The 24,197-nt window shown below is 37.0% G+C and overlaps 1 protein-coding gene across 6 annotated transcripts in view; it reads right to left on the bottom strand.

The window, feature by feature from the left end:
• Nucleotides 1-594: 594 nt before the first annotated feature.
• The window catches only part of LOC149843554 (uncharacterized), a 45,990-nt gene continuing 22,387 nt past the window's right edge, over nucleotides 595-24,197 (bottom strand). For all 6 annotated transcript variants that reach the window (XM_089999895.1, XM_089999892.1, XM_089999893.1 and 3 more), the window contains 6 exons: nucleotides 22,473-22,592; nucleotides 22,350-22,392; nucleotides 22,198-22,244; nucleotides 2,630-2,691; nucleotides 2,502-2,553; nucleotides 595-1,015 (listed from right to left, as the gene is read on the bottom strand). In XM_089999895.1, the coding sequence (XP_089856021.1) occupies nucleotides 962-1,015; nucleotides 2,502-2,553; nucleotides 2,630-2,691; nucleotides 22,198-22,244; nucleotides 22,350-22,392; nucleotides 22,473-22,592 (378 nt within the window). In that variant the 3' untranslated portion in view covers nucleotides 595-961. The remainder of the gene's footprint in view (nucleotides 1,016-2,501; nucleotides 2,554-2,629; nucleotides 2,692-22,197; nucleotides 22,245-22,349; nucleotides 22,393-22,472; nucleotides 22,593-24,197) is intronic.

Raw genomic sequence — 24,197 nt, 5'->3', positions numbered from 1 at the left:
GTGTGACTGGCATAACCCTGAGTTAGCACAGAGAAAAGGTTGGGTCGTGCAGGCTCAGTCCATCCCATGCACTAGTGCTAATAAATGTGTATTTATTAGCACTGGAAACAAAGGTGTGCAAGGGGGGGGGGGGGGGGCTGGGCATTCCTCCGTTAACATAAAATAAATAATATAAAAAGGTTCAATATCTCATTTCATACTTAGGATTGGACATCTATCTGAACGATCCTAATTGGTACTTGCAAATTTTGATGATGCAACAGAAACTCTCCCCAATAATTAAATTATACAAGCTTTTCAAAGCTCACCACACCTCTCCATGGCTGCATAGAGTTCAAAAGTGGCTTAGTTAATGTTAGGTCGGAGGGAAACAGAGAGGGCCATGATATATCCAAGTCATTACCAACCTACCAACAAAGGAACTAAGTTTATAGTTTAAACAATTCAATACTACCGGTTTATTTTGAAAGTACCACGGCTTGTTTCTGCCAATTCAAGCGAAGCTTCAAACTGTTCAAAGAATACCTAAACCAATCTTGAATTCTGCCAATTCAAACGAAGCTTCAAACTGTTCAAAGAATACATAAAACAATCTTGAAATAGAAGGCAAGCTCTGTGATAAGGAAATGAATATTCCTAGAATTACACTAGAAGGGAGCGGCATCTGTTTAACAGCCATTACTATATCACCACTAAAGATGACAAATAATTATAAGATTACCACATATACTGTACGAGAACTTCTAAAATCCATCCTCTCAAAATTGGATAGCAAATCCTTGCCTATCGGAATTAATTTACACAAAATACATGGAAGACAACTGAAGCAGATGAGCCAAACAAGCGATATATTGATGTTTAAGTTCGGCATGTACAAATCAGCAACCATTCTGACATTTGGAGCTTTATCAGCTCTTCTGCTTGAGACTTTATGAGAACATCATTCTCTTGTGCCCTCACTCTATGGCCTATCCTGCACTTCCATGTTTGAAGAAATATTCAACTGCCGTTCCAACTGGAAAAAATGAAAATGTAAGGGAGAGAGAATTAGCATTTTATTTATATTAAAAATAAATATGTGAGATGAACACAAGCACGGTCTTCCATGCATCTATCTAATTTGCAAAGACATCAACATTAGAGTACATGCAGGCACCCACACACAAATGCATGATAGATTGCAAGGCCAGCACCAAAATGGAACTTTTTGGACAGGAACTTCAAAATGAAAGCCTATGAAGTACTTAAACTAGAAATTATAGCATTTAACTTTAAAAAAATGATTAACACCTTCCATAACACCACAGATTCAGAATTTTCTTTTTCTTTTTTGGAAACTTATCGGCTTACATTTTTCACCTTTTATCAGCCTGATGCATGTACGAAACCATATAGGCATATGCACATCCTTGCTATTGCCCATCATTGCTCGATTTCATACTTCTTACAGTAAAGACTAAATTAGAAAATGCATGTTGAGATTTCCCTAGCTAGTGTCCATCATTGCTTGATTTCATACTTCTTACAGTAAAGACTAAATTAGAAAATGTTATTTACAAGTGACACTACAACAACTGGATACAGCAACACACGTGAAAAGAAGACAGAGTCAAGGGTGTGGCTATACCAAGTTGTCATAGCATATAACTCTTTCACTGCTATTTGTATAGTTATATTAAAAAATATCATACCTCTACTATCACCTTAACAGTGCCATAAAATGCCAGTTAATTAGAAAATTTTCCTAGCAAACAATTGTCAAATGCTCAGTATGAATAACTCTTTCACTTCTATTTGTATAGTTATATTAAAAAATATCATACCTCTACTATCACCTTAACAGTGCCATAAAATGCCAGTTAATTAGAAAATTTTCCTAGCAAACAATTGTCAAATGCTCAGTATGAATAAGCAAATGAGATGACCATGTAAGAACAATGTACCATACTTCATGAATGTGAAGGTCACAAAAATGTCATACCTACTAGAATATCCATTTATGATTCTTTTGTCACAAGCAATCAATTTCAACTAGTTCAGGTGACTCCTCCACTCTTCTCACTATTAATGGTTAATAGACCAAGGCCTAAGACGTTAGTAAAAATATCCAGCAAAGGATTACCCTGCGTAGCATAATACTTTATCATCAAATAATAATTACAAGTTGAACACTGCATAGGCACAGCGGCGATAGATTCTCAAACCACACTGAATCATATTATCCTTTTTTAGATCACAAGTGCATCTTAAAGTAGATTTTTCTGAATGAAAAAAAAATATTATAGTAAATTCTTGACAGATTTATAGGGGTACACTTTCAACAAAGAGATTAATTAGTTGAAGTTATCTAAACTTGGAATTCTAATCAGTTGGAATCTGTTAGTCATGCCTTCAATTGATCTTGCATCATATTTTGAATTTCTCAAAAAACAAAGCAAGATAAAGTTAAGAATTATTTGTCAGTCTAATGATTCTATGCTTCAAGGATAAGGGCCTTCTACCTGAGCATTTTTCATCTTCAATTTATGCAACTCCTCAACAAGGCTGCTAATTCTGGAACCATAAGAATTTGTCAATTGCATGATGTAGCCAGCTGAAAAAACTGGTTTGATCATAAAATTATTCATACCTTTGTTGCAGTTGAATCACCTGAGACTGCAGTTCTTTTTCTCTACTAGAAGTTGAAGGAAACTGCACATAAAACAGATTTTAGGTTGGTGATCTTGGTCAATTTTGATTTCTGTCACTTAGACAGAGACGTGCAAGCATGATAAGACAACAATTTTACGAAAAGTAGAACAATGGGATTGGCATGTTCACAAAAAAAAAATCATACATCATTTATTTATCATTTCTATTGCACAATTACAAGATACCAGGTGAAGGCTTGAGATCATTAAAGTAGATTATTGTCCCAAGAAAAAAACATGATGAAAATAAAAAAAATGAGATCATTAAAGAAACATACTCAAACTGGTGGACACAGTGTCATGCTCAATTATTATGTAAAATTTCACATCTTTACCAGTCTTAACCCACAAAAATGAAAACCACCCCAAAAGGAGCATATATAAATCAAGAGCAAAATTCTGTGCAAATGATCCCTATCACTTGTCTAATAACCTCAGAAATTGTACCACAAATATTGTTCATAAAAAAGAAAAAACCACAAATAGAATGAAAAAACAAAATAATAATTGAGATAAATAACATTCTAGAGAAACATAATTGATCATAACAAAAGAAAAAAGTACATAAACAAAAACGTCCAATAATCATAACAACATGACACGATCTATAAGAATCAATCAAAATATTTATTGTATACACCATGAAAATCAATTAAGTTGAACAGTCAACAACACATGAGATCACTAATACACAAGAAATTAATTGATTAGAAAAGTGTGATAATAAAAAAAAACAAACGACATTAGGAAAAGCCTGAGTATAAACTAGAACCTATAGATTAATATTCAACTTTTTTTCCACAATCAATCAATTGTGAATTTGTTGCAAATACAAAACCATAAACACTCTTTTCTCCAGTGAATCATTCCACCAACATGATGCAAATTTTGCCAAAGCAATAGAATCCCCGTCACTAGAAAGAAAATGAATCCCATGATAGGGGCTGTAACAAATGAATATAGATGGGAAAAAAGTTCCACAAGCAAAACACGTAGACTATCTTCACTGGTATCAATAAAATACAGAATATTTAATACATACATATATACATGTTCATGCACATAAATGGGTACATCAATAGTTACAGCCCCCCATCATGTGATTCAATAGTTTTTCACTGAAGAGGGGGTTCTGTTGCTTTGGTACCATATTCATACATACATACATACCCACACCTATATATATAGATAGATATAGATATGAGTAGGTGGTAGTTGCCTACCACCAGCCTACCAGGATTTTAAAGAGTTTTTCCATGTTTTCATTAAATATGACCGTACAGATGTGTTCTACATGCTTTATTTTACAGGAATAGACTCTTGGATTGTCCAATTCCGACATGCAGGTAGGTTTTTATAAGGTTTAAAAATCAACGGTCTAAGATTTTCACAAATATTAAAGGCTTAAAATTCATGTTTTCTATTGAAAAAATACAATCCGAGTGTTGTTTCCTAGCAAATTGATAGGGATCCAACTAAAACCGGATCCACTTTAGCATTGGATGGAGCAGAGCAAGAAGAGACCCAACCCAAAACGGCCTTGAGTGAATTGAGGCTTGGAGCGGAGCAGATCAGCAAGGAAGGACCCGGATCCAAGGAGGGGCTGACTGACCCTTGTGGGGCCCACCTAGATGTCGACCTCCCCTTGGGGAGGTGCCTAGATGGTTGTGCAAGGTGGTTATGAGGGCCTATTAGGTGTTACCTCTAGTCAAGGGAGGTCTTACCTATTTTTGAAATAAGTTATTTAGTTTTTCCCAATTTCTCTTTAATATTTCTTGTAAAGGGTGATAGCTTTAAGAGCCTCCCTTGAACCTATAAATAGAGGCCCCATTTTGTAGTTGCATATGAAAAAATTTGAATGAAATAGAGCTGAAGCTCTCTCTCTCTCTCTCTCTCTCTCTCTCTCTCTCTCTCTCTCTCTCTCTCTCTCTCTATATATATATATATATATATATATATATATATATATATATATATATATATATATATATATATATATATCCTTTTCGGTGTGACCCTCTCTTCTCTTCCCATGGCACCTAGGCCTTCGTCTAATCAGGTCCTTCTCTTGACCTTGCTGCAAGTCCCTCTCCTTGACTTGCCTCTCTTTTTGTAAGGTCCAAACCTTACTCTAATGTGGTGACTGATACCTAGTGGATATGTTCATTGCAAGAGGACCAAGGCTGCAACCAAGGTCCACCAAGTTGCGCAAGGCTCAGTTCGGTGGACTCAAAGCTTATCGGGTGTAGCCATGCTTTCTTTGTTGTACCAGCCCAGCCCAGTCATGTCAACCGTCATAGATCCTTCCCAGCAAGCCTAACTAAGTCCAGTGCGGGGTCCCAACCTTTGGCCTTAACCCAGCCCATCCAAGAACTCTCCTAAAGCTTGTGAACCTTGTTATGCTCGGTTTCAACCTGCTAATAAATGCAGAAACTAGACCGACTTTGATCAGTCGTTTCTTCGTAACCAAAACGAGTTTGGTTCAGAGTTACCGGAAGCGCCTAAGTAAAAGGGGAAGCGCGATTTCCCGAAGCGCGCTTCGAAAGCGCGAAACGTCGCGCTTCCGAAGTGTGTGGTGAAGCACAACTTTTAAATGGGAAGCACGTTTCTCCCATTTTTTCAATTTTTTGTATTTTTTATTTTTATTTTTTTCACTTCCTAGGTCGCTTCCGGTTCGCTTCCTAGGTCGCTTCCGAGACAATTTCCGAATCGCTCCTAAGTGGTCCCACGCTTCCCGCTCTCGCTCTCGCTCTCGCTCCCGCTACTGGCAACCATGGTTTGGTTCTCAAATTTGAACCATAGCTCAATCCACGTGTCCTAAGCCTACCCAACAAAAATTAGATTTTTCCACTATCTCAATTAAGAAAAATAATTTTTGCACTGAAACCTGTTTTAGCCTAAACCCAATCCAGACCCAGTCTGTCCCCATTTTTTGTACCCCATTCCCGAACTCATAAACCCAAACCCCGTGGATAGGGGTGTCAACGGGTCGGGTTTACCCAGACCTGACCCGTGCCAAACCCTACAGGGTCCATGTATGGTGATAAATAAGAAAACCCGATTAAGACCCGGGTCCAAACCTGAAGGTCCAATTAATACATGGATCCATGTATAGTTTGTGAAAATTTATACTAGACCCGGGCCCAACCTGAGTTTCGATTAAGACCCACAATTTTTCAATGTAAAAATGATAAAAGATAATATTTTATCGGGTATGGTTCATGTAGTTCTTATCGGGTTCGGGTATGGTTCATGTAGTTCTTATCGGGTCCAAGTATGGTTTCTCTTATGGTGGGTCTGATTAGACCTGAGTCTAGACCCGATACCATACTCGAAAATTAGGGCCAAGTCTGGTTCCACCTGGGTCTGAACCAAACCCGACCCATTGACACCCTTACCCGTGGAGTTAAACCCTCAAATTTTAACCAGACCTTCCTAGATGTGTCTAGATCAATCCCTGAAAATTTGGGATTTTTCTGTCCAGCCATTTAGGAGAACTGAATTTTTTTAGTAAAACCTATCAGAACCCAACTAAACATGTTTTCTGTTTACCTTATTTGGACCTATCCAAATTTAGTTTTGGATTTAGTCCAAACCCATGAGCCCAGAACGTATCACAAATTGACCATGTCAAACACATCTGCAGGTTCTCATTTGCGAAAAACAACCGGAAAACACTCGTTTGATCGTGGTAGGCTGGCTGTGGGATAGAAAAGTGGTAGGCAGCTATCACTTTTCCTGTATAAATAAATAAATAAATAAATATATATATATATATATTGTAATGAAATGGTGGTCTTCAACAAATGCACGAATAACTCACAAACAAGTGTCTATTGGAGACACTACAAGCATGACCCTTGAAAGGGTATAAAAGGAAGAACACTTGAAAAAGAAATAATACTTTATTCATGAACAAAATGCTTAAGAAGCATAGTAGTTTACATTGAAGGGGTTCACCCCTATATATACAAAAAAGTGAAAGAGAGAGGAGAGCTCATTTTGAGCTCTCCAAAAGAGACGTTGGACTGTAGTCCAACGTCTCTTATTATAGCTGTTGGACTACAGTCCAACAGCATTTATTATAGTTGTTGGACCACAGTCCAACAGCTATTTGCACAGTCAAGTTCCAACAAGAACTTGACTGGATCAAATATCTAGTTTCTATTGAACTAGATGCTAAAAAAAAAATAAAGAAAATTAGAAAAAGAAAATAATAAAAGAAAATATAATAATATTTAATTATATATATATATATTACAGTTTACATTTTAACACTCCCCCTCAAACTTACGATTCAATGAGCGAAAGTTTGTCTAAGAGGAAGTGAAATCTGGGAGCAGCGAGAGGCTTGGTGAAGAAGTCTGTTAATTGATATTCTGATGTAACATATGGCAGATCAATGGTTTCATGTAAGTATTCATCTCTGACATAGTCACAGTCCATCTCAATGTTTTTAGTGCGCTCATGGAATGTCCGGTTGCTTGCAATGTAGATCGCACTTTTGTTGTCACAGCACATCTTTGAAGTTTGTGTTGCTTTAGCTCCCATATCTGCTAGCAATCGTCTGACCCAAACAACCCCCATAGTGGTGGTTGTCATGGTTCTGTATTCAGCTTCGGTGGAGGAAAGAGAGACTTTCTGTTGCTTCTTGCACCTCCACGAAATTAAGGCTTCACCTAGGAACACACAAAAACCAGTAGTTGAATGTCTATTATTGGGATCACCTCCCCAGTCAGCATCAGTATATGCAATTAAATTTAATGAAGATGAAGCAGACAAGAAGAGTTCTCGTGAAAGAGAGGATTTTAAGTATCTAATAATACGCAAAATTGCTCCCATATGCACGGAGGTGGGAGCATGCTGAAACTGACTGGCTGTATGAACCGCATAAGTTATATTTGGCCTAGTAATGGAAAGATAAGAAAGAACTCCAACAAGCTGTCTATAAGGAGTAGGATCATCAAGAAGTTCTCCATCATCAATTTTCATTTTAACATTGACAACTTCTGGAGTGTCTACTTTCTTATCATCTGTAATTCCAAACCTGGGAACGATATCAAGAGCAAATTTAGATTGAGATATCAAATACCCCCGAGGGGAATAAGCAACTTCAATGCCTAAAAAATATCTTAATAAACCTAAGTCAGTCATTTCAAAGTGGGTTTTAAGAAGAGATTTGATATTTGCAACTCCCTGTTTGTCGCCTCCGATGATAATCATATCGTCCACATAGAGAAGAATAATAATGATGCCTGCATCAGATTTCTTAACAAACAAAGCAGTGTCAGTTAAACAAGGTTGAAAACCAATATCAAGCATAACATGACTAAATCGGTCATACCAAGCTTTTGGAGCATGTTTAAGACCATAAAGAGTTTTTTTCTAGACGAAGAGCTTTACCCTTAGGGATACTAATACCAGGTGGGGCTTTCATGTATACTTCTTCAACGAGATTCTCATTCAGGAAAGCATTTTTGACACCTAATTGAAAGATAGGCCATGTTCTAATGGAGGCCAAGGCTATTAAAGTTCTAACAGTGGCCATACGTGTCACAAGAGCAAATGTTTCTTCATAATCGATGCCATACTCTTGGGTGTTAAAATGTAAACTGTAATATATATATATATATATATATATATATATATTTATATATATATATATATATATATATATATATATATATTATTTAATATTATTATATTTTCTTTTATTATTTTCTTTTTCTATTTTTCTTTATTTTCTTTTTTAGCATCTAGTTCAATAGAAACTAGATATTTGATCCAGTCAAGTTCCTGTTGGAACTTGACTGTGCAAATAGCTGTTGGACTGTAGTCCAACAGCTATAATAAATGTTGTTGGACCAGTCCAACAGCTATAATAAGAGACGTTGGACTACAGTCCAACGTCTCTTTTGGAGAGCTCAAAATGAGCTCTCCTCTCTCTTCCACTTTTTTGTATATATAGGGGTGAACCCTTTCAATGTAAATCACTATGCTTCTTAAGCATTTTGTTCATGAATAAAGTATTATTTATTTTTTAAGTGTTCTTCCTTTTATACCCTTTCAAGGGTCATGCTTGTAGTGTCTCCAATAGACACTTGTTTGTGAGTTATTCATGCATTTGTTGAAGACCACCATTTCATTACATGGTATCAGAGCTACAAAATCCTTAGATCTTGAAGTGCTTTCGCCTCGATTTCCATGCCACATTTACAAAAGGTGTTTCATCACCTTGTTCTTGGCTCAAGAAGATTTGTTTGAAAAAAGGCGAACTTGTGCTACAAAAAATTTTGGTTTTGTATCCTCTTTTATTTCCTTGTCTACTCTTTTTCTTTTCTTTTTATTTTTCTCTCTCTCTCCTCCTATTTATTCCTCTCTTACCCTTGTAAAAGATGGATGACAATGATAAGATCACCATCATTCCTATGAAGCTAAATGATACTAACTATGTAATGTGGGCTTCGATTATGAAGCACCACATTTGGGGAAAAGGTTTATGGGGTATAGTGGATGGTTCCGATTTGGAACATAAACTATCTCTTACCAAGAAAGAGGGTGATAAAGAGGTTCCTCTAACGGAAGAAGAGAAGAGTAAGACGTTAGCCACTTATGAAAAGAAATGAAAAGAGTGGAGGATAGGGCATGCAAAAATTATGTCATGGCTCATCAATAGCATAGACATTAAAAAATGTTCTAGTCTAGCTAAGTTTGAGCATGCCGATAAGGCTTGGGAATACCTCAAAAACATGTATTCCCTTAAAGATATTGCACATGTATGCAATTTACAAGACAAAGTTCGGACAATGACTCAAAAAGATAAAACTATTCGAGAATATTATAATGAGTTGTCCGAACTTTGGGAAGAGTTGGCTCTTCTTGAGCCCAAATGGCATTGTGCCGAAGATATCGAGCTTCGCCAAAAGCAACTCGATATGGAACATTTCTATCAATTTGTGAATGGTCTAAGGCCGGAGTTTGAATCCACCAAATCGTCCTTATTACATCGTAGAAAAATTCCTTCTATTGTTGATACTACAGAAGAGCTCACTATAGAAGAAAATAGACTTAGAAAAAGTACTCCAAAAGTTGATGATGACTCAGTCTTAGCTGTATCTAGACCGGGAAATCATACTCGTACTTACAAGCCGCCTCATTTTGGAAGGCAAAACGGCGACTTTGATAAAAGAAAAGTTATTTGTCATCATTGTCATAAACCGGGGCACTATAGGCCTCAATGTCCAAAGTTAAAAAGAAGAGAAGAAATGTAATAACCACGATTTTTTTTTTTTAAACTTAAGTGATTTGGGTCTGGGATCCAAGTCGCGGATCCGGGACCCATAAAGGGGTCTTTATATATATATTTATTTCGTAAAACATATATGTACTTACATAAGTGCAAAATTTTTAATTAGGCGAATTATTCAAGAGATAACTACGTATATAATGTATATATGGGTTTGGGATCCACATTTCGGATCCAATACCCAGATAGGATCCATATGGATATAAGTAAAATACCCTATATATTCGTATACTTGCTTAAATATATATAAAAATATATATTATATGAGTATTTTTAGGGGATCCACGATTGGATCCATTTGGATCCAATCCGTGGATCCATTTGGATCCAATCCCTGGATCCATTTTGGATCCAATCCGTGGATCCATTTGGATCCAATCCGTGGATCCATACCAAGTGGGAGGCAAGGGTTCGGTCGGGTTTGGATCCCGAGCCGCAGGTCGCAGACCCGGACCCAGTGCTCTCGTTAAAAAAAATAAAATAAAATAAAAGTTAATTTAAAAGCAAGGAAAGCCTTAGACCCGGGTCGGACCCGACCCGGATCCGTAACCCGATAGGGTTTTTAAAACCCTATATCGGGCTGCAGGGTTTTAAAAAAGGGGAAAAGCAAGAATCATGCCTAGGGCACGATTCCTGTTGTTACCAGAAAGGAAGGAAGAGGGGGGGGGGGGGGGGGGGGGTCGGCTGGCGTAACCGATCCCCACCCATCTCGGCATGGAGGGGGGGACTCAGCCGATAAAAGGGAATGGAGAGGGGGCCTCTTCCCTCGTTTCTCTCTTCCCACGTCTCCCTCGTTTCCCTCGTCTCTCTCTCTCTCGTGTGGGCGTGCAGCGGAAGGCTGGAGGTCGCCGGAAGGTTGCAGCCACCGCAGGCTACGGCAGCCCCCTTCTCTTGTCCTTTCCCTTGCGTGCGACCACCACGACACTGGAGCAGTCCAGGCCGGTGGAATAGCTCGCCTTCTCACGACAGCCGCAACCCCCAAACGTTGGATTTTAGAGGTACGGGTTCCACTCTTGCTTCGGATGAGAATTTGATCATAGGTTTGATTTTCATGTGGTGTTTTTGAGAGGAATCCCTGGGAAAAAGGGTAACTCTAGGTGTTTACCCTAAAATACGTAAAAGGGGTGTTGTAGATCTTGATTTTTTTTTTGGTATGTACAGTTTTCCACTCTATTTCGGCTATTTGTGTTTCTTTTTACTGGTTGTTGCATTTCGGACTTGAAGCCAAGAATCTGCCCAAACCCAGACTCGTGTTTGGTTTGTAGTGTTCAGCATTGCTTACCTGTTAGCATTTTATTTCTTTTATTTTTCCTATGTTTGTTGCTCCCATTCAGTTTTCAGGGTCGAGCATGGTGGTGGCCGAGACTCATCCGAGTGCATCAGTTGGGCATTTTTCGGCCTTAGCCCCAGCCGATTACATGTCGGCTGGATAACGATTTTGGGCCTGGTGTGGCTTCATTTTGGACTGGGGTCACATATCCTCAAAAGAAGAGAAAAACAGAATTTAGATGTCTATACATAACATTTTCGTGTGCTGGCAGCTTCTTGAAAGAAAATTTTTATGACATATTATGTATATATATGTATATGTTATTACTGGCTCGTTGCACAATCATAAATATATATTGTCAAATCAAAAAAAAAATTATATTGGGTCCTGTGTTGCTGAATCTGTTTTTTTTTTAAAAACAAATGAAACTAGTTAACAGGTCCAGCAGCTCTGAAAAATTAGCCTATGTTGGTTGTTTCTAAAGCAGCCGGTAGGTATTTACAAATTGATATGTCACACGGTCTGGTGTATGTTGGTATTTGTGTTTGGGTGAGACTGCCACAGTCTTGAATCATGGTAAAAAGAAAAAGTGAAACTGTGTGTGGTGCTCTTGTTAAGAAATTGTTCTGCTGTGATAAAATTTTTGTTGGAGATATAAACAGAACCTCAAGAAATCCAGATTTGATGGCCTGTTCAGTTGTTGTTCCATGACTTAATTGCTGATATGGTGGACAGCATGTTAAAAGATTTACGTGGTTAAATTTGTGAACGAACTCAGACCTATTTACATGCGCAGATTTCCTTTTTAGTATATTTAATTATAAGACCTTGAATTCTTTGGGGTTAGCATGTTGGACATGGATTTAAATTGACCACTTATGTAGTTTCTGTATCTATACAGATTTAAAGTTCTCTTATACTAAATCTGTTTATGGTACATGCCCAGCTGAGCACAAGAGTCGGTTTGAACCGAGCTCTTGCTGGGTATGTCGGAACCAAGGGTACGACTGAAATTCAAAGGAAAAATGGGTTTGGATTTCGGGTTGGTCTGTGGAGGGGGCTACTGAATGAGTCTACTGCCCTGTCCTCAATCCTGTTTTACATTAGGATGGGTAGATCACAAACAGGATATATATATATATATATATATATATTCAGGATTTCAATTAATGTCTTATGAAGCTTTTGGTTATCATAATTTAGCTAAACATGTAAATGTTTTCGGTTGTTATCGTACGGGCTGTTTTCCAAGGCTTAAACTAAACATTTTAGGCTGAGTTAAATTAGTTTGTGTAAGGTTCAGTTCTTCTTGAAGTTTTCATATTTATGCTTACCTGATATTCAGACCTATGTGTGTAAGAGCATGATGTGTTTTGTTTTCCTGCATTTCACACATTAAGCTAAAATCAAAGTATTTGCTGCAAAGTTACATCTTATGCATATCGTACACTAACTTGATGTATTGACACGTGCACCACCATTTGAAGGATTCACATGCTGATTAAGATGCGTAATTTCATCAAAGTGTGTATGTGACATGAACATGTATGTTAAAGCATGCATTGACATGAATGCATAGGCTAAATAAAATCATACATGGGATATGAGCATGTGTATGGAATGAAAGCATTTAATGGAAGCATGCATCTTTAACTTGGATATGTGCGAACTCATGCATATGTTTATAAATTTATTGTTTATGCACAAAAAAAAATTGCATACACGAATGTGCACTGAAAAGCATGTGAAAAATAATGCATGGAAGCATGCGATGGATGATTTTTGCTTATGAATGCATCGATGGTCAATTAGATCATTAGTGGCTGGGTGAGCCTCGAGAACCAGTTGTTCTCTATTTTAGTTATTTTGATGCATTGCAACAGATCAAATGTGATATTATTGTTTTACCGCACTGTTCTATGTTGACACGGGCAGTGGTCCCGTGAAAAGCTTAGCATGCTGATGTGCAAGCTTATGTTGTTAAGTCTGCATGTAAATCGCAAATGTAAAAGAGATGAATTAATAACCAGATAAAAGAAAATAAAAGAACAGTGTAATTCACTTTCTCCTTGATGTCCCTGCTTTAGCGTGGGAATCTTGGATGATGCGGTTTGGGGAAAACCGTGAGGATACAAAAAAACTCTGTGTGCACTGTTGTCCCTGAACCCGATATTGAGGTTCTTCTCCTGGCCACGGTTTTAGAGAGAGACCGCCACTATTCCTAGGGGTGGTGTGTTTTGACACAGCTGTTGTTATTTGGTATACCAATAAAGTGGCGCCAGTGGATGCTGTTTTCCATGGTGTCCCCGACTTTAGATGCTGTTTTCCAAGGTTCCGATGGATGGTGTTGTTTCCTGATATCGGTCGAGGGCTAAGTTTGGAACCTGGTAATAAAATACAAATTGTGTGTTAAGCTACCCCGGTAACCCTACTTGACCTCGGGGTCTGTACCCGTTTGGTGTATCCGCGGGCAATGATAAATTAAAAAGAGGAACTTAAAGATTGTGTGCATTTAATAAGACATGCATATGGAAAGAGGAGAGCTTAAATAAAAGATAATAAGGGTTCATGCATCGCACAGAAATCATGCATATTTTTGCTATGCATTAGTTCATGCATATTTACCTATTCACTTGATTGTTTTATGTTGATCATTGCATGATGTTGATCTCTTTTGCATTTAATTACCCTATTAATTAAATGGTGATCAATGTTACTTATTTCGTGTCCCCTCATGTTTAATGTTTAGTTTAATTCTGCATGAATGGTTAATTGTCTTATGAATTGATTATAACCATATCCCTCAAAATATTACATGGATCTTATTTATGCTCTTTTTCTTATTTGATTCATTAAGGAAACCTGTACGCAGAATTCTTCGGATTTCTGACCCTCTCATTTTATTGGTTTTTCCCAGACGCAGGTGATCAGTGAAATCGACTCGCTTCTGAGGGGATACGAGGGTCACGTTTACTTCAGACGGCTTCACTTACGGACAGAGTGGCTCTACTTTGTTTTCTTTTAGTTCTTATTTCCTGCAATTTGTTATTTCACTTTTGACATTGAGTATGACTCTTATTGATTCATTAATAAAAGTGTTCAGTTGGTTGGTTACGAATGATAAATGTAAGTCGGTTTGTGGTGTGTGGTTATCCAACTGAAATTGGAACTGTAGGGACCCCAGGTCTCTGGGAAGTTTTCCGCAACTCTTAGAAAAAAAAATTCCGCAATTTTTCAAAGGTATGAGTTGGGGTCGTTACAAGAAAAAAGAGGTGCATCTGTTGAATCGGAGTCAAAAGATCAAGATGCACCTGTGTCTATGACTCAACTGATGGAAATCCTTCAACCTCTTCTCAAAGGGGTATCCTCCTCAACCGAAGCCTCAACTGGAGCGGCAGTTGCATCTTTCTCCGGTCCAGGTAACTTTCCTTGGCTTTTAGATTCTGGTGGTTCTTTTCACATGACCCCAAATGTTAATAGTCTATCCGAATGTCTTAAAAATAACTCAAATGTGTCAAAGGTTTTTACAGCCGATGGCACATCTCTTGAAGTAAAAGGAATAGGATGTTTTGAAAATCTTCAAAAATCCAAATTTTTTTTATCCCAGAAGTTAGATATATCCCTAAACTTAATTTGAATCTCTTATCTGTCTCGCAAATATCTGATTATGGATGTAATATATCCTTCTTTTCTCATGCTTGTTGGGTACAGGATCGCCAGTCAGGGAAGCTGATTAGGGAAGGCCATAATGAAGGACTCTATTACATGGACTTTTTGGAATTACCCAAGAATGCATTTTGTTATAATGTTCAGAAATTAGAATTGGATTTATGGAACAAAAGACTTGGCCATCCTCATATGTCTAAAATTCAATATTTTCCAAGTTTGGAAAATTTTGTAATTCTGAAATTTTTTCTTGTAAAGACTGCATTCTTGGCAAAATGAAAAGGTTACCATTTCTTAGTAGAACTTTTGTTTCCTCACAACCACTTGAGTTAATACATTCGGATGTTTGGGGCCCCACACCTGTTATTTCCAAAGGTGGTTATACATATTATGTCATTTTTGTTGATGACTTTTCTAGACATACTTGGATTTATTTTCTTAAACATAAATCTGATGTCTTTGCTAACTTTCAAATATTTCATAAAATGGTTAAAAATAAGTTTCAAAATGATATTTCCGTTTTTCGCACTGATTCGGGGGGAGAGTTTATGTCCAACGAATTCAAAGACTATCTCAATTTACATGGTATTACACATCAAAGATCATGTCCACACACTCCACAGCAGAATGGCCTAGCCGAACGCAAACATCGGCACATTATGGAAACTACTAGGACATTGCTAATTGCAAATCAAGTTCCAAAAAGTTTTTGGGCTGAAGCGGTCCTATCTGCCACCTACCTCATTAATAGGATGCCATCTTCCTCATTAAAGAATACAACTCCAATAGAAAAGCTTGTTAATTTAACTCCAGATTATTCTAGATTAAGAGTCTTTGGATGCAAATGTTTTGTTTTCACCAACAAAAATGACAAACTCTCTCCTCGTGTAATCCCATGTGCTTTTTAGGATATGCTGATAATCAAAAAGGCTACAGGTGTTTCAATTTTCAAAATGACAAATTATATGTGTCAAGAAATGTATTTTTTTTGGAAAAAAAAAGCTTCTTTGAATTTGAAAAATCCAAGGATGCCACTGAATACTCGCTTTTAATTTATCCAACTTCAAAATCCAATGAATGTGATGTTGGATGTGACCTTGACAATGATCAAAGTCCTATTGTTGTTGAAAATGATGATAATGAAGAGCAAATCCATAGGGATGTTAGTCTACAATATTCAAGACGTAGAGAGCAAAATCTTCCATGTGCATTACAAAAATACTCTGAAGTCTCACCTAGAAGAACGTCTAGAATCTCTAGACCTCCATAAAAATTTGTGTCTTATGAATCTTTTTCACCCACGTATAGGGCCGCCATTACATTAATACAATCATATGTTGAACCATCATCCTATTCTCAAGCCAAAAATCATATAGAATGGATAGAAGCAATGAAAATAGAATTGGATGCACTAGAAAAGGTCAATACTTGGACGGTCCAAGATATCCCTCCAGGTAAGAAACCTATAGGCTGTAGGTGGGTATACAAAGTCAAAACCAAAAGTGATGGGACCCTGGAAAGATATAAGGCCCGTTTAGTAGCAAAAGGATATGCCCAAGAGTATGGCATCGATTATGAAGAAACATTTGCTCTTGTGGCACGTATGACCACTGTTAGAACTTTAATAGCCTTGGCCTCCATTAGAACATGGCCTATCTTTCAATTAGATGTCAAAAATGTTTTCCTGAATGGGAATCTCGTTGAAGAAGTATACATGAAAGCCCCACCTGGTATTAGTATCCCTAAGGGTAAAGCTCTTCGTCTAGAAAAAACTCTTCATGGTCTTAAACAGGCTCCAAAAGCCTGGTATGACCGATTTAGTCATGTTATGCTTGATATTGGTTTTCAACCTTGTTTAACTGACACTGCTTTGTTTGTTAAGAAATCTGATGTAGGCATCATTATTATTCTTCTATATGTGGACGATATGATGATCACCGGATGCGACAAACAGGGAGTTGCAAATATCAAATCTCTTAAAACTCACTTTAAAATGACTGACTTAGGTTTATTAAGATATTTTTTAGGCATTGAAGTTGCTTATTCCCCTCGGGGGTATTTGATATCTCAATCTAAATTTGCTCTTATCATTTCCAGGTCTGGAATTACAGATGATAAGAAAGTAGACACTCCAGAAGTTGTCAATGTTAAAATGAAAATTGATGATGGAGAACTTCTTGATGATCCTACTCCTTATAGACAGCTTGTTGGAGTTCTTTCTTATCTTTCCATTACTAGGTCAGATATAACTCATGTGGTTCATACAGCCAGTCAGTTTCAGCATGCTCCCACCTCCGTGCATATGGGAGCAATTTTGTGTATTATTAGATACTTAAAATCCTCTCTTTCACGAGGACTTTTCTTGTCTGTTTCATCTTCATTAAATTTAATTGCATATACTGATGCTGACTGGGGAGGTGATCCCAATAATAGACATTCAACTACTGGTTTTTGTGTGTTCCTAGGTGAAACCTTAATTTCGTGGAGGTGCAAGAAGCAGCAGAAAGTCTCTCTTTCCTCCACCGAAGCTGAATACAGAGCCATGGCAACCACCACTATGGAGGTTGTTTGGCTCAGACGATTGCTAGCGGATATGAGAGCTAAAGCAACACAAGCTTCAAAGATGTGCTGTGACAACAAAAGTGCAAGCAACCGGACATTCCGTGAGCACACTAAACACATTGAGATGAACTGTGACTATGTCAGAGAGGAATACTTACATGGAAACATTGATTTGCCATATGTTACATCAGAATATCAATTAGCAGACTTCTTCACAAAGCCTCTCGCTGCTCCCAGATTTCACTTCCTCTTAGACAAACTTTTGCTCATTGTACCGTAAGTTTGAAGGGGAGTGTTAAAATGTAAACTGTAATATATATATATATATATATTATTTAATATTATTATATTTTCTTTTATTATTTTCTTTTTCTATTTTTCTTTATTAGCATCTAGTTCAATAGAAACTAGATATTTGATCCAGTCAAGTTCCTGTTGGAACTTGACTGTGCAAATAGTTGTTGGACTATAGTCCAACAACTATAATAAATGTTGTTGGACTGTAGTCCAACAGCTATAATAAGAGACGTTGGACTACAGTCCAACGTCTCTTTTGAAGAGCTCAAAATGAGCTCTCCTCTCTCTTCCACTTTTTTGTATATATAGGGGTGAACCCCATCAATGTAAATCACTATGCTTCTTAAGCATTTTGTTCATGAATAAAGTATTATTTATTTTTCAAGTGTTCTTTCTTTTATACCCTTTCAAGGGTCATGCTTGTAGTGTCTCCAATAGACACTTGTTTGTGAGTTATTCGTGCATTTGTTGAAGACCACCATTTCATTACATTGGGCATATCCTTTTGCTACTAAACGGGCCTTATATCTTTCCAAGGTCCCATCACTTTTGGTTTTAACTTTGTATACCCATCTACAGCCTATAGGTTTCTTACCTGGAGGGATATCTTGGATCGTCCAAGTATTACCCTTTCTTGTGCATCCAATTCCATTTTCATGGCTTCTATCCATTCTATATGATGTTTGGCTTGAGAATAGGATGATGGTTCAACATATGATTGTATTAATGTAATGGCGGCCCTATACGTGGGTGAAAAAGATTCATAAGACACAAATTTTTATGGAGGTCTAGAGATTCTAGACGTTCTTCTAGGTGAGACTTCAGAGTATTTTTGTAATGCACATGGAAGATTTTGCTCTCTACGTCTTGAATATTGTAGACTAACATCCCTATGGATTTGCTCTTCATCATCATCATTTTCAACAACAATAGGACTTTGATCATTGTCAAGGTCACATCCAACATCACATTCATTGGATTTTGAAGTTGGATAAATTAAAAACGAGTATTCAGTGGCATCCTTGGATTTTTCAAATTCAAAGAAGCTTTCTTTTTCCAAAAAAAATACATTTCTTGACACATATAATTTGTCATTTTGAAAATCGAAAAACCTGTAGCCTTTTTTATTATCAGCATATCCTAAAAAGGCACGTGGGATTGCACGAGGAGAGAGTTTGTCATTTTTGTTGGTGAAAACAAAACATTTGCATCCAAAGACTCTTAATCTAGAATAATCTGGAGTTAAATTAACAAGCTTTTCTATTGGAGTTGTATTCTTTAATGAGGAAGATGGCATCATATTAATGAGGTAGGTGGCAGTTAGGACCGCTTCAGCCCAAAAACTTTTTGGAACTTGATTTGCAATTAGCAATGTCCTAATAGTTTCCATAATGTGCTGATGTTTGCGTTCGGCTAGGCCATTCTGCTGTGGAGTGTGTGGACATGATCTTTGATGTGTAATACCATGTAAATTGAGATAGTCTTTGAATTCGTTGGACATAAACTCTCCCCCCGAATCAGTGCGAAAAACGGAAATATCATTTTGAAACTTATTTTTAACCATTTTATGAAATATTTGGAAGTTAGCAAAGACATCATATTTATGTTTAAGAAAATAAATCTAAGTATGTCTAGAAAAGTCATCAACAAAAATGACATAATATGTATAACCACCTTTGGAAATAACAAGTGCGGGGCCCCAAACATCCGAATGTATTAACTCAAGTGGTTGTGAGGAAACAAAAGTTCTACTAAGAAATGGTAACCTTTTCATTTTGCCAAGAATGCAGTCTTTACAAGAAAAATTTTCAGAATTACAAAATTTTTCCAAACTTGAAAAATATTGAATTTTAAACATATGAGGATGGCCAAGTCTTTTGTTCCATAAATCCAATTCTAATTTCTGAATATTATAACAAAATGCATTCTTGGGTAATTCCAAAAAGTCCATGTAATAGAGTCCTCCTTCTCTATGGCCTTCCCCAATCAGCTTCCTTGACTGGCGATCCTGTACCCAACAAGCATGAGAAGAGAAGGATATATTACATCCATAATCAGATATTTGCGAGACAGATAAGAGATTCAAATTAAGTTTAGGGATATATCTAACTTCTGGGATAAAAAAAAAAATGGAATTTTGAAGATTTTCAAAACATCTTATTCCTTTTACTTCAAGAGATGTGCCATCGGCTGTAAAAACCTTTGACACACTTGAGTTATTTTTAAGACATTCGGATAAACTATTAACATTTGGGGTCATGTGAAAAGAAGCACCAGAATCTAAAAGCCAAGGAAAGTTACCTGGACCGGAGAAAGATGCAACTGCCGCTCCAGTTGAGGCTTTGGTTGAGGAGGATACCCCTTTGAGAAGAGGTTGAAGGATTTCCATCAGTTGAGTCATAAACACAGGTGCATCTTGATCTTTTGACTCGGATTCAACAGATGCAACTCTTTTTTCTTCTCTTCTTTTTAACTTTGGACATTGAGGCCTATAGTGCTCCGGTTCATGACAATGATGACAAATAACTTTTCTTTTATCAAAGTCGCTGTTTTGCCTTCCAAAATGAGGCGGCTTGTAAGTACGAGTATGATTTCCCGGTCTAGATACAGCTAAGACTGAGTCATCATCAACTTTTGGAGTACTTTTTCTAAGTCTATTTTCTTCTATAGTGAGCTCTTCTGTAGTATCAACAATAGAAGGAATTTTTCTACGATGTAATAAGGACGATTTGGTGGATTCAAACTCCGGCCTTAGACCATTCACAAATTGATAGAAATGTTCCATATCGAGTTGCTTTTGGCGAAGCTCGATATCTTCGGCACAATGCCATTTGGGCTCAAGAAGAGCCAACTCTTCCCAAAGTTCGGACAACTCATTATAATATTCTCGAATAGTTTTATCTTTTTGAGTCATTGTCCGAACTTTGTCTTGTAAATTGCATACATGTGCAATATCTTTAAGGGAATACATGTTTTTGAGGTATTCCCAAGCCTTATCGGCATGCTCAAACTTAGCTAGACTAGAACATTTTTTAATGTCTATGCTATTGATGAGCCATGACATAATTTTTGCATGCCCTATCCTCCACTCTTTTCATTTCTTTTCATAAGTGGCTAACGTCTTACTCTTCTCTTCTTCCGTTAGAGGAACCTCTTTATCACCCTCTTTCTTGGTAAGAGATAGTTTATGTTCCAAATCGGAACCATCCACTATACCCCATAAACCTTTTCCCCAAATGTGGTGCTTCATAATCGAAGCCCACATTACATAGTTAGTATCATTTAGCTTCATAGGAATGATGGTGATCTTATCATTGTCATCCATCTTTTACAAGGGTAAGAGAGGAATAAATAGGAGGAGAGAGAGAGAAAAATAAAAAGAAAAGAAAAAGAGTAGACAAGGAAATAAAAGAGGATACAAAACCAAAATTTTTTGTAGCACAAGTTCGCCTTTTTTCAAACAAATCTTCTTGAGCCAAGAACAAGGTGATGAAACACCTTTTGTAAATGTGGACCTTTTGTAAATGTGGCACGGAAATCGAGGTAGAAGCACTTCAAGATCTAAGGATTTCGTAGTTATGATACCATGTAATGAAATGGTGGTCTTCCACAAATGCACGAATAACTCACAAACAAGTGTCTATTGGAGACACTACAAGCATGACCCTTGAAAGGGTATAAAAGGAAGAACACTTGAAAAATAAATAATGCTTTATTCATGAACAAAATGCTTAAAAAGCATAGTGATTTACATTGAAGGGGTTCACCCCTATATATACAAAAAAGTGTAAGAGAGAGGAGAGCTCATTTTGAGCTCTCCCAAAGAGACGTTGGACCAGTCCAACGTCTCTTATTATAGTTGTTGGACTACAGTCCAACAGCATTTATTATAGCTGTTGGACTACAGTCCAACTTCTAACAGGAACTTGACTGGAACAAATATCTAGTTTCTATTGAACTAGATGCTAATAAAGAAAAATAGAAAAAGAAAATATAATAATATTAAATTATATATATATATATATATTACAGTTTACATTTTAACATATATATATATAGAGAGAGAGAGAGGGAGGGAGAGTTACAGTGTGGGAAAACAATAAAGCGGAAGTGGGTTGGGTTGATTTTAAAAATATATATAAAATTAGGTGCAGAAGAGAGGATTCGGTCACTTTGCAATTAGAGCCTTTCCGATATATAGAGCTTACAGATGTACATAAATACATAACAGGGACTGACAACTACTATATCAATATACAGCATTTGACACTTACTTTTCCAAATAAAACAGTAGAAACACATTTCAAATGCTAAAATTAGCTTATAACAAAGAAAAATTCCAAAGATAAATTAAATACAGGTACAAGCAATTAGTCAATGAACAGGAAGATGAAGAATAACCATACCCTTGGAATGTCACCGGCATTGACTAAAGCAGTGTCAGACTGAATGCCTGCCATTGAAGACAAATATAAGTGAATTACTAGGCCCTCTATTCTTTATTAAGTACCCAAACAAAATATCAGAAATGTGAGATATAAGTTATGTCATTCAATACCCGATATCCTCTCAATGCACTTCAGCATTTTAACTATCTGGTCCTGCAACCAATTGAAAAGAAAAATTAGCCCGTGAACAATTAAAATGCATATGATATCAGAGCCGGTTTGCTACAACATACCCTTTGCAACGTGTTCTGATGCAAAATATTTTGCAGAGACGGGAGGATTGAAGGCAACATACTGCTAGAATTTGGAGTCCCACATGAAGAGTTGAGCAGGGAATTTGTTGAGGCAACAGCCTACATAATAAGCAAGAATAGTGGCTGTAATGCTCATGTAATAAAAAATCCATAATAATGAATACACATGCAAAACATGTTAAACAAAAGAGGACATTTTCTATGCATCGATACTGCATATGGAGCACCGCTGACAGCCACTGGCAGCCACCCATCTCAACATTTCTCGAGATCGAGACCACGCCCATCTCGAGAATTGCCAAGATGGGTGGCTGTGTGGGTGATGCATGATGCAGCGGCGCTGAATTTTATGTGATAATTAAACAAAAAAGCATTGAGCTTGGTTACTTATCTTCCCAGTAGAATATCAATTTCACAGAGCATAAAAGCAAGCATATAATCAAGTATAATAAACTATTTAAGGTTTTTCATGGTTGAACTATGCCAGTAACTTACCAATCAGGGTGATTGTAGAACATCGGAAACATACCATACATGTTCTGACAGGTTCTTTATTTTTTAGAGCAGATAAAAAATATAGTGGTGAAATTTTCTGGTTTTTGTTGAACCATTAATTAACAGATAATCAAACTTAGATATCAGCTATGTCACATAGGTACAGGATGTAGGTACAGAGCACAAGGGTACAAAAAGGTGAAGAATGAAAAATTCTAAAAAATGTGTCACCCGAATGTTTGGAATGGGCACTAACTTTAAAGTGATTGAACCCCTCCTCAGCCAATAAAAAATTAATGTATTTTTTCAATTTGTTCTCTTTTTACCTCCTCCTTTTCTCCCCCTGAGCCTCATGCAATGTTTTCCATTTGGAATATGATTGTAACTTCTTTTAATTCTTTTTTTTTCCTTTTCTTTTCTTTCTTTTCTTTTTGTTTTTTTGTAATATGTGCCACATAGAAAGGCTCCCCAAAGAGTCGTTGGGGAGCCTCCAACGGTCACATATATGACCGTTGGGGGCTCCCAACGACTCTCTTGGGAGCCCCCTATGTGGCTCCTTTGTATGGTTATAAATAGGGGTTTCACCCCTTTTGTATTTCCATGACTTTGGGTCAAAGCCCAAGTTCCTAATAAAGTTTGATTATTTATTTTTATGTTTTTTGTGCATTTATGAGAGTTTTGTGAATTTGTGCTTTTATGCACAAGTGTTCTAAGTATTCTTATTGTGCATGTGTGCCGTTCTTTATCAAGAATATTGAAGTCTTGATCGTAGTATCTTGTTGAAGATACTTTCACATGGTATCAGAACCTCGTTTGAAGGAGGAGGATCGTGCGTTTCTTTATTTTTGAGTGCCTCGAAAAATGTGCCTTCAAGCTATTGAATTTTAGAGTGGATCATCTTCTTCGGGCAATATTTTAGAAGTCTCTTTTATCAAGAAAGACTTGAAAAGCCCTTGAGGTACGTATTGTTTTTCATCATCTCTCCTCTCTAATGGGTGAAAAAAACTCATTTTTCTCTTAGCTTCAAACTCAATGGGTCCAACTATCATGTTTGGGTCGGAAACATGGAAGTGCACATCAAAGAAAAAGAGCTTTGGGGTTATGTCCAAGGCTCGATTCCCGAACCGAAACCCAAGATAACCTTGCTAGAGAAAGGAAAGATAAAAATTCTTGAAGGTGATGAAAGAACCAAGGCTCTTGAAGAATATA

This window comes from Nuphar pumila, chromosome 3, assembly GCF_984573655.1.
Source record: "Nuphar pumila chromosome 3, dmNupPumi1.hap1.1, whole genome shotgun sequence".
Classification (NCBI taxonomy): domain Eukaryota; kingdom Viridiplantae; phylum Streptophyta; class Magnoliopsida; order Nymphaeales; family Nymphaeaceae; genus Nuphar; species Nuphar pumila.
This window is presented reverse-complemented; position numbering and strand designations above follow the sequence as displayed.